The sequence below is a fragment of the Bombus huntii genome, chromosome 6 (genome assembly GCF_024542735.1).
Source record: "Bombus huntii isolate Logan2020A chromosome 6, iyBomHunt1.1, whole genome shotgun sequence".
Lineage (NCBI taxonomy): Eukaryota > Metazoa > Arthropoda > Insecta > Hymenoptera > Apidae > Bombus > Bombus huntii.
Genome location: NC_066243.1, coordinates 3,962,560 through 3,979,112, shown reverse-complemented (window position 1 = coordinate 3,979,112; position 16,553 = coordinate 3,962,560). Strand labels below are relative to the sequence as shown.

The following is a 16,553-nucleotide window of genomic DNA, read 5'->3' as shown; positions in this document are numbered from 1 at the left end:
ATATGTAATTCAATAAAATAATATAAAACAAAAAATGCACTACATTTTATTGAATTTATTTTTTTGGAGCACATTATTATTTTATTGAATTATGTATGATCCATTCATTTTGTTCTATTACTACAAAATGGATCATATGTAATTCAATAAAATAATATAAAACAAAAAATGCACTACATTTTATTGAATTTATTTTTTTGGAGCACATTATTATTTTATTGAATTATGTATTATCCATTCATTTTGTTCTATTACTACAAAATGGATCATATGTAATCCAATAAAATAATATAAAACAAAAAATGCATAACATTTTATTGAATTGTATTCCTATTGCATATTATTATTTTATTGAATTGTATTCTTATTGCATATTACTATTTTATTGAAGTATGTATTATCCATTGATTTTGTTCCTTTACTACAAAATGGATCATACATTAGTTAATAAAATAATAATGTGTAATAAAAATAAAATTCAGTAAAATGTGCATTTTTTCTTTTTGTTTTATATTGTATGATCCATTCATTTTGTTCCATTACTACAAAATGGATCATATGTAATCCAATAAAATAATATAAAACAAAAAATGCATAACATTTTATTGAATTGTATTCCTATTGCATATTATTATTTTATTGAATTGTATTCTTATTGACCATATTACTATTTTATTGAAGTATGTATTATCCATTGATTTTGTTCCATTACTACAAAATGGATCATACATAAGTTAATAAAATAATAATGTGTAATAAAAATAAAATTCAGTAAAATGTGTATTTTTTCTTTTTGTTTTATATTGTATGATCCATTCATTTTGTTCCATTACTACAAAATGGATCATATGTAATCCAATAAAATAATATAAAACAAAAAATGCATAACATTTTATTGAATTGTATTCCTATTGCATATTATTATTTTATTGAATTATATTCTTATTGCATATTACTATTTTATTGAAGTATGTATTATCCACTGATTTTGTTCCATTACTACAAAATGGATCATACATAAGTTAATAAAATAATAATGTGTAATAAAAATAAAATTCAGTAAAATGTGTATTTTTTCTTTTTGTTTTATATTGTATGATCCATTCATTTTGTTCCATTACTACAAAATGTATCATACATAATTCAATATAATAATAATGTGCAATAAAAGTAAAATTCAATAAAATGTTGTGCATCTATTATTTCTTTATAAAATGAAAGAAACTTTTGGGACAGCCTAGTAGAATCGATTGTTATATTCTTCTTTAATTATATAACTACCTCTTTTTCTTTTAATCTTAGTTATACTTTATCTACGTAGTCAAACAATTGTGTTACATTGTGATCAAAAGTTTAATATTATTTCTATCTCAGTTCGACTTTAAATAGTATAATTAGTTTCCTTGACGTAATTTAAACATAACTATAGAATAACTCGCGCGTGGATATTCAAGTTCATTTAAAATTCGCTTTCTTTATTTAATCTATCTACATATATATCTATTTATACATTATTCTGGCGTTTGTTCGAATTAATCTTCAGAACCTTCTTTTAAGTTTCTCCAGCTTCGTGAGAAACTGGATGGATTTTGATGCATTTTCATTATTTTAAAGAGCGTTTCACGAGTAAGGTTTAGATGTTTGACTTTAAAGAAAGATTCTAAAGTATGAATCACTCGCGACATGAGCGTTAGAGGGTCGAGCCAAAAGCAACCAAAAATACAAACAGTAGACAATTTGCGGATATTCGCACGAGAGACCTTCTTCGCTTCGATCGTGTTTTGTTTATAATCGCTGCCACGATATAGCTACAAGACACGACCTTCTCTTCCAAGCAATGTCTTTCTCTTTTCGGCGTGCGTCATGTCACAAGCTTCACGACTCCGCTGCGTGATAGCCGGGCGCTGTCTCACAGGTCGCAGAACGTTTACCGAGCCAATAGAAGTTCACAAAACATTATTATCGTCAGTCATATTATTAACACATTGGTCGTCCAGCGTGATTCGGTTAAGTTTCCTGCGGGGTCCAATTCGACCGTCGGTACGTAGGACGTAAATAGAGCGACCAGCGGGAATTCATTGTTTATCGCCTTCGATTCATTGTAAAGAAAAGATTATTTAGTTCTGAAATGGAGAAAGCGATAAGTTTTCCAGGTAGACTATTCCGAGGGATCTCAGATCTTTCATTTAGTCGATAAGCATACTTGTTTTTTTTTTTTTTTTAAGATGTTTGTTAAACCCAAGATACAATTTTTAAATACATTTTGGTATTCACAATAAACGGTGAATTTTTGTAGTGATGTTTTAGGCAAAAGTACCGATACGCAGATAAGCATACTTGTGAGACGTACATAAGTGATTTTTTTATCCTCAAAATGTTCAGTGAACAGACGATGACGAAGTCTACAACTATTGTTCGAAGTTCCCAAAATCACCCCAAGTGTGTTTCGAATGTTTTAACAATTACCATGCGATACAGCATAATGTAATATTTTATCTAGAATATAAATTAATAAAAAGTATGGTATAATATATTTTTAATATTTTTGTGTTGTATATCCTATATATAATATCCTATATTTAATTAACTGGAACAAGAAGAGCGTCATCCATACTTGGGTGACGGGACCCCCACGGAAGTACACCCGTCACATAGATATGGGTGACGCGGCGACCAACGTGTTAAAAAAATTATATAAGACCCCGAACAGATGTCAGTTACAACTAACAATGACTAACAATTATTTTTTATAATTTTACATTTTATATACAACAAAAATTCTATTACATTTTATATATATCAGTGGTATAAATATGCAAACTTCTCGAAAAGTGGTTGTCGAGAAGCATTCGTCGCTACTTTAGCATTCAATAATTTGCCTTATGGTGAACCTTGACCTTACAAAATTATTCCTAACGCATTTAAACTCAGCATTCAATGGATACTTGCCTTTTCACTGAAGTATCAGATAATCTGGTTTACGAAGATCCATTCGTTAAATACGTTTCTGTAGCGTATCTAAAGTGTTTTATATCCCTTCATCCGCTTCATGTATTTATAATATTTCGCGTAGAAACAGCGGCGATTCGGCTAAGCACGGCCATAATTTCGACAAATTAAGTCATCACTGTCGAATCTTATTTATAGCGGCGACACCGAGAATAAGTGGTACTCGTTCTTGTTGCATCAATTGTTATCTTCGTCGTTCCTCTTCGTCCCTGATGACCTACACACCCGGTAAATGGGGCAAAGAGCGAGCCAAGAGTCGAGGATACACGGGTTATCTCATCGAGATCTTTAGAATGAGGTCACGCCGATCGCAATTTATCTAACGCAGATCCTCGTTCATTGGTACGCGCGACGATTCAAACTTTTGTTTCTACCTTTCTTTCACTCGTGCGAGATTCCTTTGGAAACGAAAGCGTCGCTAACGCGGAGAAAATCGTGTGCCTCCATTGATGATCTCTCAGCTGTATCGCAGTATTACGTAACGTATCCGAAATTCTCACGATCGTTCGTGGTTATGTGAATGTTTCTACGTTTCAAATTCTCCTCTGTTATCCCGCGCGAATAAAATATTTAGATCGATTGCTAATCTTTGAGAGCTGACGTAATTGAACGATGATGCAAGATATTTCTAACGAGTGAGAAATGTAATTTCAAGTATAGAAATATATCGGTATCATATCATATCGATAGAACAATATATCAATCGATCGAATATAAACGATATATTAATATCTACGTATTTTCTTTATATAAATTTATTATTTGCGACAGTAATACGATTTATCATTGACTGTGTTATGACTCGTAGATTTAAAGTGCGTCAGAGTATCACAGCTCTGAAGTATTACAAGTTAGAGAAGAATTGAAGTAGAAGGGTCGGGCAAGTCCACTTTTTAAGAAAATCGTACTTGTTCAAGCTTTGTGTAGTTTTATACATTGCCGAGCGATCTATGCAAAAATCAGACAAGTTTAATACGTTCATAACAATTTCTCGACTTACCCAATATGATCTTTGGAAAGAAGAACCGACCATGTCCAGGACTTGACCAGCTTTTGTTCTAAAATATCGCAATGGTGGCGCTAATGTTAATCTGTCAGCCAACGTGCTTCGAATGTTTGGTAAACTGTTCTGTTAATTGCGTGTCTTTCTTCCTGTCGATTCGAAATGTTTTCGGACGAACAGTAATCGTATCGGTCATCGGGAAGTAAACATGTGCCAACGAGAGACGACCAGTGGTTTATCTAAGGAACTGTTTGTGGAGCAGGAAAGAAAGTGGGGCAAAAATAAAGATGTGAAAAAATATTACATTTCAAATACCCGACATTTTAAAACAGCGGAGGAGATAGGCGTATTTTTCAAAAATGTAAGAGTATCATTTCTTGTATCATTTGCCGTACTAATGCCTTTCTAAGGCCAAAATATTAATTGCTTAAACGAGTCGTATTTAATTCAGTCTTATTCAATTTTTCGCACCATTTTTAAAACCCGCTGTTGCTCAGCTTTTACACCAAGATCCTTAATTTCATTAGGAAAAATGTAAATGGTTTGGAACAGTGCGTGACATATCATGCGTGTGCACTTGGGAAATAGCAAAAATAGTTTTCGAAGGTTTTAAGGATAGTTCTATATTTTTAAATGTAGCTGCAAATTTTTCCATAAACCAGCCGATGCATTCTCTTTTTCTCTAGAAAAAAATATCGATAATTTGTCGTATGAAAGACGAAAGAAACGAACGTATAAGAATATCTTGTTACATATATTTTTCCTCGCCTTTAGTTAAAATATCTTTTAAGCCAATCAATTAATTTTGTATTGTAGTCGGTAGTTTTCGTAGCTCGCGAACGTTTCGTGAGTTTTGGTTCGAGGATCTCCTTGTTATCGAAGAAGATAAAAAAACAGATATTATAACACGTACGTATATTGTGTATTGAGCACAAGTTTTTATGAAATGCTTATAGCACAATTTGATTAATGAGGTTTTCTCAAGATCGCATATCCATCTGAGTTTGCTACAAGAATGGCGATTAACGCGCTGCCTTGGGAAGAAAAGTGTACATTTGTAGAGATTAGTTTGGTATTTTTACGTGAAAGTGATTTATTTCCGTGCACTTTCGAATGTTTCAACATCTGCTGTTAATCTTTCTGGATCATGAAACATAAATACTGGTAAGGGAAACATTAACAATGGATACCTGTTTTATGCTTTGCTTAATAACGTGGGAAACAATGCGATTCGTTTGATTTAATTAATCTATTAAAATTTATTCGTTCCGTTTCTCCTCTTTCTTCTGAGAATTTCATAAGAATTGAAATCTTTCGAATCTGTAGTCTGCTCTAGTTCATATTTGTTGCTTTGTATATTTCATATACTATAATTTCTATCCAATTGTATTCTGTGTATAATTATATTTTTACCAAAGAATAGTTGTAAAATGTACAAGTAATGAAGGAACAAGTAATTAATAATAACAATAAATTTAAGAAGCATATGTTCGAAAATAAGTAGTCAATTTTAAACAAAGAGTACAGTTTTGACACTGTTATCATTATTGAAATATTATTTGAAGAAACCACCGTCTTGTAAAGAATATTTAATTAGTATATTTTTGATATCTTGTTAATTTGGAATAACTGAATGCATAATTATGTAATTTAATAAACATTGTATATAAAATGGTCCAGAAAATGTGTATGTTTTTTATACCGAAGTATATAAAGTATTATATAGAGTATTTGTTATTTCATCTGTATAAAACAATAGGCAAATTTTAATGAAATATCAGTAAAAAGAAGAGAATCTGAATGGATGATAAATGGCATTTACGATAAATTTTCACAAGCGATGTAATAATTGGCAGGATCGCAGAAATTCCTTCTAAATGTATTCTTTTAAAATATATATTTTGTTAATAAACATTATATACAAAATGGTCCAGAAAATGGGTATGCTTTTTTATACCGTAGTATATAAAGTATTTGTTATTTCATCTGTGTAAAACAAAAGGCAAGTTTTAATGAAATATCAATAAAAAGAAGAGAATCTGAATGGATGATCAATGGCATTTACGATAAATTTTCACAAGCGATGTAATAATTGGCAGGATCACAGAAATTCCTTCTAAATGTATTCTTTTAAAATATATATTTCGCTCGTTAATTTTACTCCGAAGTTTTGCGAAAATTGAATTTGCTTAATGGTTCTAATTTTTAAAATTCCGATAAAATTCAGATAAATCTCTCGGGAAATATGCTTTGCGTGTGTGCATTTCGAAAATGACATCGGTAAACGTTATTTTGCATAAGATATTAACGTTAGATAAGAACGTAATTACTGGTCCGTTGTCGATATTCATCGTAGAATTTTGATAATTTATTCGCTAAAAACTTGAATAATATTTTTGTACTTTTACAATTTTGTTTTATGAACAAACCATATTGTATATTATTTTGACCACTGACGAATACATATATTTATATTTATATAAATAATATTAAATATATATATATTTATATTTGTCAGTGATCAAAATAATATACAATATGGTTTGCTCATAAAACAAAATTGTAAAAGTATATACATATGCATCAATAAAAACTGCAAAATTTGCAAACTTTGCAAAGGGCCTGCAAGCAATATGGTTCTAAATATTATTGTAACAGCTGCTGTAATGATAAATGAGCTTTTCTATTGCATTTAATTAGATCTACATTATTTTATTCTACATTATATTAGGTCGTCCGAAAAGTTTCTTTCGTTTTATAAGGAAATAATGGATGCACAATATTTTCCGTTTTATATTATTTTATCGAATTACGTACGATCCATTTTGTTCTATCAAAATAAAGATCAAAAACGTTCGACAGATTAGGTTAGGTTAGGAAAAGACGTGTCTGTAAAAGAATGACAATTTTCGTACAACCTAGTATCAATAAAATATCAATAAAATTAAAAAAAAAAATATATATATATATCGATCATATTGCTTGCAGCTTTTATCGATGCGTTGTCGTCTACTTTCGAGTCTGTTCGATTCACCTCGATGTTAGCAGATTAACACGTAGAAAGCACCAAGCCTTAGCTCGATCGCGCGTTAACTGAAGAGAAATACGTTGAAAGTTTCACAATGTCACATCACGTTATGGATGTAAAGGGAAACGTCCACAACGCGTAATGGTATTTCCACAATGTCAGAACATGTTGTGTGGTGGTGCGGATTCACGAGACAAATTTCGCTTCTTCACAATTTTTAATATTCGATCTTAACATGTGCGTGCAGTAAAGTAAAGAGCAGCGATCCATAAAATCATACGAATTTGTCTTGTCTACTGCCACATAAATATTTTGCTATGTTTATTTAGGACAGACATATGCATTTATGTTCACTTCCATTTGTATTTCTTTTCTCCTAACTAGCATTTCTCGTGCAAATGTAAACATGAAATTCTTTATAGATCGTAAACTGAAGAAATACATACACAATAAATCGTATTATTTATCGATTATTAAATAACAAATCAACGAAACGATTAATTATCGACATATCGATTAATGGAAAATTTAAGCATAATTCCTTGCAATTAGTATAATCAATGTTTGGTAAACCAGAATTCGTATTACACTCGTGTTCAAAACTGTCTATAAAACGAATATTCGTAAGACAATTAAAACACCTCTCTCTCTCTCTCTCTCTCTCTTTCTCTCTCTCGTATGAAAATAAAATCGATCAATTATTCGAACAGCTCGTGTCGTGATTAGCTTGTACAGTAGTTATTACTACTGTGATTAATTGGTACTATAATATATAAATAAAAACTAACTATCGAATTATTTAGTACTTTAACTTCTACCGTACAAACTATTTGCCACTATCTTCAAACCCTGCTATTTTTTCCTATCTCCCAGCATACATTTCAGATTCTGAATATTTTTCACCGTGTCACGTTTTACCATAAAATTACGAAATCCTTTGTAAGTGGATTTTTCTACGCGGAACAAACGGTGGAGGATTCCCGCGTGGTTTCTAGATGGAGAAAGGAAGAGTAGGATTATACAAACGGGAGAAATATTTCCACGCAAGCCACACAATTGTTGTCCGGCAAAGAACTATGGTATTTACTTACCCTTAAGTGTACAAGCGTATCGACGAGAATTTTCATTTTTTCCTCCCCGGTCTTTTCTTCCGTTCGCTCGTTTTTTCTATTTTCTTTCGTGCATCGACATGGATTTAACGAGGTACCCTTTTCATTATGCGACGCAAGAGGTCGGCTTGCTTAATGAAGAGCGGGTACGTTGGTCGACGTTAATTGGGCGACGGGAGCTCAAAGCTCGAGAGCTTAACTCCGTCGCGCAAAACCAACGCCCCTGCTCTTTTCAAGCTCTTCGTAGCGAATGCCACATTGTTGATCGTCGTAGAACCGGTTCGCTTGAGCACGCTGTGGAAAACTTGGCGAAAGATGAATTTTTTCCGCGACACCCGCCATTCTTTGCGCTCCTCCCGCCGTTTTTCACGGCGAGCTTCGGCTTCCTTGTAAAACACGACTGCCGCAAGCTTTAGTATGTAAAACTTGGTACGTTCGTCCATGCTTCTACAGATCAGGGCTATCCTTTATGTCTGACCTCTTTTACCACGAAATTCTACCTAGAACGAATGAAAAAGATGGACATTTTTTTGGGGATAAAGCGCTAAAGAATTTCACAATTTAGTTCTATAATTTATATTTTTGCACGTAATATTCGTTGAATATGGTAGTTTGCAATAATTTTAATAATTCAGTGAATTTTTATAAGATTCGTTTAATAATCTCATTATTAGAATTAATTGGGATTAGTTTATTACATTAGATTGTTAATTAGAAATAGATTTAATACTCTGGTTGGTATCTGTGTTATGTTATGCAATGTTATGGAAGTGTGGGAGGAGTAAAGAACATATTTTCCGTGTTATTAACAGTACATAATATTGTACGTATAGGTGCAAAAGAATGTTTTTCTAGATTTTGGGTAACAAAACACGGAAATTGTATCGTAATCTATTAATCTTTGTCACGTCGCTTAACTTGGACTATTTATACCAGAGAGTTTGATAGTGCATCTGAACGACGAAACTACATTTGAATATCTTCATTTGAATATTTACATTTGAATATCAAAGTTGTGCAACGCTCAAATTCCTTAAACACGAAATACCTTAACCCGTGGTTCACCGATTAAATTAATCCATGAACTACAGAATTTACTACGTGTCGAGGATATTTCACGTTAAATGTATTTTGATAATAGAAATCTCCGTTATAATTAGACGGCAAATATTCCTATCGTAAATTACGAAATAGATTTCCAACTCATAGTCATAATGTTTTCATGTTTCATCACTAAACATCAACTGAGTATAGTTTCGCCTCGACGAAATTCCATTTTGGGTACAGTCTTACGTCACATCTGTTCGAAGAAATTTATCAAAATATTCTTGGAACCGGTTAATTGAAACGAATTAATTAAAAATCCGAAGGCCTTTTCAAGTGTATTATTTTATGGGTTAGGACTAGATCTCTACGATGTAGATCTCTACGATGACGAATCTACTGCAAATGTTTATGCAAATTGGTATTTTTATAGACCTGATTAAATGGTATCTATCCGGCATTTCATCCACTAAATATTATATCAAACACTATACCTGGGATATTTTATAAACATAGTATCGCATGTTATGATATTTCCTCGGTCAATTATTATATTTGCTCTTAATTGGAAAAAATTATAGACGAATCATGTTGTAGCTATAATTCATATTTTATATGATAAGGAAGCAAGTAGAGCGCGACATATTAACAGTTTTAGTAAAGAACAGCATATAATTCATAATTTATAATCTGGACCAAGTACCAAAACATTAATAAAAATCAGAGGTACCTTGAAACTTTAGAGCAGATATGTCCATCTACGAAATATGCTATTATATAAAAACAATGACGTAATTAATGTTATAATCATTAACATCTTTTAGAATGTTCGAGATTATTGAAATGAAAGTTTACTAAAATGTTCGACAGAGCGACAAAAATACGTCTAATCCGAAAACCCAATGAAAATATAGTAATATAATGTTACAGTAATAATAATAATAGTAAATGCAATAATAATAATAATAAATACAGTAATATAAAAATACGAAAGCCGCGATTATCCGACGTGATGCGCAAATTCGGATAATGAAAGGTCAATTAACGTTTATAAATCGTATAATAAAATCATAGCAAAATGTTGATAATGTAACATCGTACACGTACTTAGGTTTAACACATTGCTTAATCGATTGGAAGTCTGATTAGCTGATTTCACAATATCTCCACTATCTGTCCTACTCCTCGCGTTAAAATTCGGAAAAAGAATAAAATTATGGTAAAATTCAAATCACGTCGGGTAACACGGAACTTCGGTTAAACGGGACTCGAATAAGCGAGACTCCACTGTAAACCGTGTAAAATTAATTAATAATATATCGAATTTTTAAATTCGCCGTATGTAAATTTTCTTGGAATTTTATCATATGCAACGTACAAGGTTATACGTATTATTATACGTATTATTATATAGTTATACGTATTATACGTATGATATTATATAGTTATACGTATTATACGTATTATTATACGTATAAGATTATACGTACTGCAACGTATAGTCTGTGCAGTTTTGCTATAAGCAATTTTAAATTTCTTTTGAATATGCATAATAAACATTCGCGGTTTCGCGATGAATCGACTGTCCGAATTAGGAAGAACGATAGAACGCGTCGTTTAACGACCCGATGGCCTGCAAAGGGCATCTGTGCCAATTATCTTTCCTTCACGGAGATGCGTTTTAATCGCCTGCTCTGGCTTCTCCATGGAATTAACAGACGTTGCACTGCATGCCAGGCCGATTCAATTATTCGACCTCGTAAACACTGCGCTCCTGTCCAATGAACGTTCAACTACTTTACAAGATTTGTCATTGTTACCTCGATGTCACGAACACACGCTCCTCTTCGCGTATTTCTGCGATAATTAACTGGAAATCTTTCTACCTGATTGATCGCCTCTTTCCATCTACCAAGCGCGCAACTCTCTCAACAGTCTGACAGTTACAAAAGTCGATAAACTTATAACGGGGCGTAAGACGAATGCGTACGGTGAAAGAGAGATAAAGTTATGAAAATTAGAATTTGTTTCCTCTTACGGCCATCGTTAGTTATCGACATTGTGTTCTTTTAATTTGTACATAATATTAAATAATAATAATACAAATAATAATAATAGTACGTAATAATAAATAATTTGAAGAAGAAAAGTAAGAAGAATGCTCTTTAGTGGCATACAATTCTTCTAATTGTAAGCGAATATAATAAGAACTGCAGTATGCAAACTACTTAATGTCAATTGTTAGAGCATCGAGAAATTAATGATCGTTGATATTCTAATATTATCGATCCGTACACTTTCATCTATATGAAATGTTCATTACTCAAAGTACCTGGAAATAAGATATTATAGATAGCAGATGATGGACATCGTGTTAATTAGTTGCTAAACTTAGAAAACTGCTGCGAAATATTTCTAATTATAGATACGTCTTATCGAAATTAACTTCTATAGTTAATGAGTGTGATAAATTAGAAAAATATTTCCACGATTAATTCTTCTAATATAGAATATGTAGTATACTGTGGCGTATAAGTTAATCTAATGACAGATAAAGAAATTGATGTTTCAATGCCATTGTGATGCATCGTTTCTAAATAAATGAAGCGTCAAATTGAATTTTAAGCTTGAATTTTATGCTTTTAAGAAGCCTTAAAAATATTTTGTATATGTTCAAGGAAAGAAGTCTTCTTCTTCTATAGTTAATAGGTGTGATAAATTAGAAAAAAATTTCCACGATTAATTCTTCTAATATAGAATATGTAGTATACTGTGGCGTATAAGTTAATCTAACGACAGATAAAGAAATTGATGTTTCAATGCCATTGTGATGCATCGTTTCTAAATAAGTGAAGCGTCAAATTGAATTTTAAGCTACAATTTTATGCTTTTAAGAAGCCTTAAAAATATTTTGTATATGTTCAAGGAAAGAAGTCTTCTTCTTCTATAGTTAATAGGTGTGATAAATTAGAAAAAAATTTCCACGATTAATTCTTCTAATATAGAATATGTAGTATACTGTGGCGTATAAGTTAATCTAATGACAGATAAAGAAATTCATGTTTTAATGCCATTATGATGCATCGTTTCTAAATAAGTGAAGCGTCAAATTGAATTTTAAGGTACAATTTTATGCTTTTAAGAAGCCTTAAAAATATTTTGTATATGTTCAAGGAAAGAAGTCTTCTTCTTCTATAGTTAATAGGTGTGATAAATTAGAAAAATATTTCCACGATTAATTCTTCTAATATATAATATGTAGTATACTGTGGCGTATAAGTTAATCTAATGACAGATAAAGAAATTCATGTTTTAATGCCATTATGATGCATCGTTTCTAAATAAGTGAAGCGTCAAATTGAATTTTAAGGTACAATTTTATGCTTTTAAGAAGTCTTAAAAATATTTTGTATATGTTCAAGGAAAGAAGTCTTCTTACTAGAAGAAAATTTTCTTTCAAACAATTAATCGTTCCCCTGTAATTTCCTATTTTATAGAAAGTACGTATTACTTATATTCGTTAAAAGTAGCAAACTCTTCGCTTGAAACTTCATGCGTACGAAACGTACGTATTTCGTAGAATATACGAAATATATGCACGTATTAAGCATAAGATATTCTTATTGGAATAATAGCAGTGTAAAAGAGTCTAACAAAGTACAGTTTTTGAAATGTCTCGTCTTTATTATTTAGGATATGATATTGTTTAATTTTGACAACGAATTAACAAGGGAAAGAGATTTTATAAAGTAAAATTCTTCTCAGTCAGAATTTTGTATCCCGAAATCTGTTCCGCCAAGGGGCTCAGTGGTCTAGGGGTATGATTCACGCTTTGGGTGCGAGAGGTCCCGGGTTCGAATCCCGGCTGAGCCCGTGTACTTTTTCGCAACTTTTTTGCAAAAATATATTTTTTGCATACAACATTCTCTCTAAACATAAGAATCATCCTCGTAATGTTTTTAGAAGTAAAGTTGGAAGAAACGATCTAAATTATGTTGAGATGATGTTTTTCTTCTTTTATACGTACGTTTATATTTACGTATAAATGTTTTTGTTATAATTGGATCGTTTTGACGTAAGTAGGTAACACGTGGAAAGAATAATTTGGAAAATAGTAGAATTTTTTAGTACGAGCTTCAACTTGTGGTGAAAGTATAGCAAAGAACAAACAGAGCGGCTCAGTGGTCTAGGGGTATGATTCTCGCTTTGGGTGCGAGAGGTCCCGGGTTCAAATCCCGGCTGAGCCCAATTTTTTTCCGCGAATTTTTTTTGTTATAAATCGCGCTTTCAATAGCTTTGTAATATTTCTATTTTTTGTTTTATAGAATTCCGCATATTTTCTCAGGACATCGAAATGAATTTGTAAAATGCGCGTTTTTTAACGATCAATAACAATAATCAAGCAGCTCCTCTCACATGTTTCGTGCTTTTCTAGAAATTTTAATTCGCCAAAGAAATGGATATTTTACAATTATGATATAAATACCTATGGTATTAAATTTGCATTTAATTTTTACTTCATTTTACTGATACTTTCCAATTTCCAGAATATTTCCAAGACATATGACTCTGAGTGTTTTAATCTGACCATATGTAACAATAATAAAATAATATAATAATATTATAGAATAAGATAAGTAATAAAAATAATAAAATAATAATAGAATACAATTTGTACGCTAATACGATTCCATGGCGATAATTGAACATAGAATACACCCAATTGTCTAAGAATCATTAATTAATCGCCACCGAGTATATTTTCCTTCAGACGAAACAAATAAATGTAGAAATGTCAGAGAACCTGTTAAATTTCAAATGATCGTCAAACGCGGTGTTTCTTTTATCCAGCAACACTCGGATCGTCGTCGCAGACAAAGCGCGTCGTTCCCATTGTCGCTCGTTAACATTATTATCAACTCATTGAGAATCAGTATCGTCCTGTGATGCGGGTGCAATTGACTAAAAGCATTGTTGTTTATCTATTATTCCAGGCCCAGCACCATGGCGGCTGAGGAGGGTGCGCTGAGTGGCGGACTTGGGGCGAAATTAAAATGTCCAACCCCTATATCACGCTTGAGGGTGGAGAAGATCGAGGGTGGTCTCATGGTAGCTGGGGTTGTAATAGCTGCGAACTGCCAGATTGCTCTTCCGGCATTCGGCTTTCTCTTCATGCTCGTCGGCGCTGTGCTCACTGGTTTGTATCTTCCTCATTGTTTCCACCCACTCAACTACCTACATAATATCGATATTCTATATTTGCCGGCATTGTACTCTGCTTCCAATTGTCTGCTAATATCGGGACAAAGTGACGAACGACAGATCCTTGACCGTTGTTAACGATTTCGTGAAAATGTCCTCGTATCAAACGAAGCAGCTGCGCGCCAACATGCCACAACTACTCGTTCGTATCGAGCATCGATTAGAATTGTTTCGTTTGTCGAACAGCAAGAAACGGTTGAACGCTTTTAACCTAATAGATGTTTGCTCTTGTAGTTAAAGAAACAGCGTGAGATTATGTCCTACAATTCCGTCGAATATACGGCGCCTCGCGAAGCTATTTTACCAACATATCGGATGCGTTGTATGAAACTTTTTAAAAATTTCGTGATTACTGTAACGAGACGCGATTATCTTGATTATAATTGGAACGTTTGAAAGCGAACAGAAAATGCATACTGAAGTTACAAGACATTTATTGTGAATATATATAAACTTATTGATATTGTTTATTGGTATACAATTTGAATAGTATTCAAGTTCATTTATACAGTTCTTAAATATATATTTATTAGCAACAATTATCGTCAGATGGTCTCTCTACATATGGTGGCTTATTAATACAACGAATAATGGGCTGTTTTTTTTCTTTTTTTTTTTTGAGATTTAAAGTTTATTGAGTCCAAGAATACAGTTTTAGGTACACTGTTCACAACAAACGGTGAATTTTTGTAATAGTATGTTAGGCAAAGGTACCGATACGCGGCGGTACGACGTAGCCATGCTGTATTATGTGTCGGTGCTTTACATTTTTCGTTGTATGACACAGTTTTTGGATTTAAGCCGCTGGGGAGCGGAGCTGAATAATGGGCTGTTGAAACACGTTGGTGATCTTTGCGAAGTGTATGCTTCCAATAAATATCTCGCAATTTTTATATGCATTTTCAGGTTCATTCAGATTTTACCAACGTAATCTCGATAGTCGTATCTCGTTACGGTGCTAATGAAATTTCAAAATTCTACAATATGTATAATATGTATAATATGTACAAATTGTATAAAACGAACATAAAATGTTTCTAGGAACGTTCGAATAGTTTCGTGAACCACTGCATACGACGTTAAAACATCTTTTGAATCGATGATTTACCTAAGATCGATAGTTTAATGAATATTTTTGGAGAAGCAACGAGTTACATCGATCGATGCATCAAAAAGTACACCGCTGGGTATACACAATAACAACGATATTGTTCCTTAGTAACAGAATATTCTTTCGATAACAAGCAGGAAAATAAGGATGCATAACAACGAAACATTTTCTTTTCAAGAGGATATTAAGCTGTTGTCGTGTTATCGATCGCGAAAACGTCGAGAACCTTAGACAAAGACTTTTCTTAAACTTATTTTGATAAGAGGAAACAGCGAAGTCTAGCGAACATTCACCAGCAAATGACCGTGTTGCAACGTCTTCTTCTTCGCCGTGACTTCTCCAGTTCGTAGTATAATATTCACGTTGTTAGTTCTTTCATAGACGTTTCAACGTCTCTTTGTTTTCTTCGCGTTGCTCTTACGTTTCGTGCTTTCCGTGTTCTTTCAATCGAAATTTTAACATTTGTTAAATTCTCGTCGCATAGTCGTCTCTTTTGTTTGATTGCTTTTATGCTCTCATCTAATTTTACTGGAATCAACGAGCGAACATTAAACTCTACGGAAGATAAAAATATCGATATTCGATAGGAACAAATGGAATTTCCTGCTCTGAATACATTATTTGAAATACATATCGATATTCGATTTTCTTTGACTGCTTGATTATTCTTTCGTTCATTATGTCGTTATATTCGTATCGTTTGAAATGATGTTTCAAACGTGCTCTTATCTTTCGGAAAAAATATTTCAGTTTAAAGTCCAAATTCATTCGTTTCGAACTTTTGTCCACAAGTTTGCTTGTTTTCTTACGTGAAAATGTATCGAGTACGTAGGCAGTTTTTTTTTCTCGTAATTATTGCTTATGACAAGACGGATTTTTATGCATTTGTGGGAAATTTGAAGTTGCAAAATTGTGCAAAATCTACGCGATATGAAAAAGCGTATCAAATATGCAAAATGTGGCGGTTTGCGTAACGTTTTGTAGGTA

General features: G+C 32.4%; 1 protein-coding gene, 1 long non-coding RNA gene and 2 other non-coding genes across 9 annotated transcripts in view; all 4 read left to right on the top strand.

Moving 5' to 3' along the window:
* LOC126866591 (uncharacterized) overlaps positions 1–16,553 on the top strand; it is a 210,347-nt gene that overhangs the window by 61,253 nt on the left and 132,541 nt on the right. For all 5 annotated transcript variants that reach the window (XM_050620394.1, XM_050620396.1, XM_050620395.1 and 2 more), the window contains exon 2: positions 14,188–14,390. In XM_050620394.1, the coding sequence (XP_050476351.1) occupies positions 14,188–14,390 (203 nt within the window). The remainder of the gene's footprint in view (positions 1–14,187; positions 14,391–16,553) is intronic.
* LOC126866602 (uncharacterized) lies at positions 993–2,533 on the top strand. 2 transcript variants are annotated; one of them, XR_007689951.1, is made up of 2 exons: positions 993–2,153; positions 2,297–2,533. It is a non-coding gene; the product is annotated as an uncharacterized LOC126866602 (long non-coding RNA). The 2 variants fall into 2 exon arrangements; XR_007689952.1 differs by having other exon boundaries at positions 2,226–2,533.
* On the top strand, positions 12,995–13,066 carry Trnap-ugg (transfer RNA proline (anticodon UGG)). The gene has a single exon. It is a non-coding gene; the product is annotated as a tRNA-Pro (tRNA).
* Trnap-ugg (transfer RNA proline (anticodon UGG)) lies at positions 13,369–13,440 on the top strand. The gene has a single exon. It is a non-coding gene; the product is annotated as a tRNA-Pro (tRNA).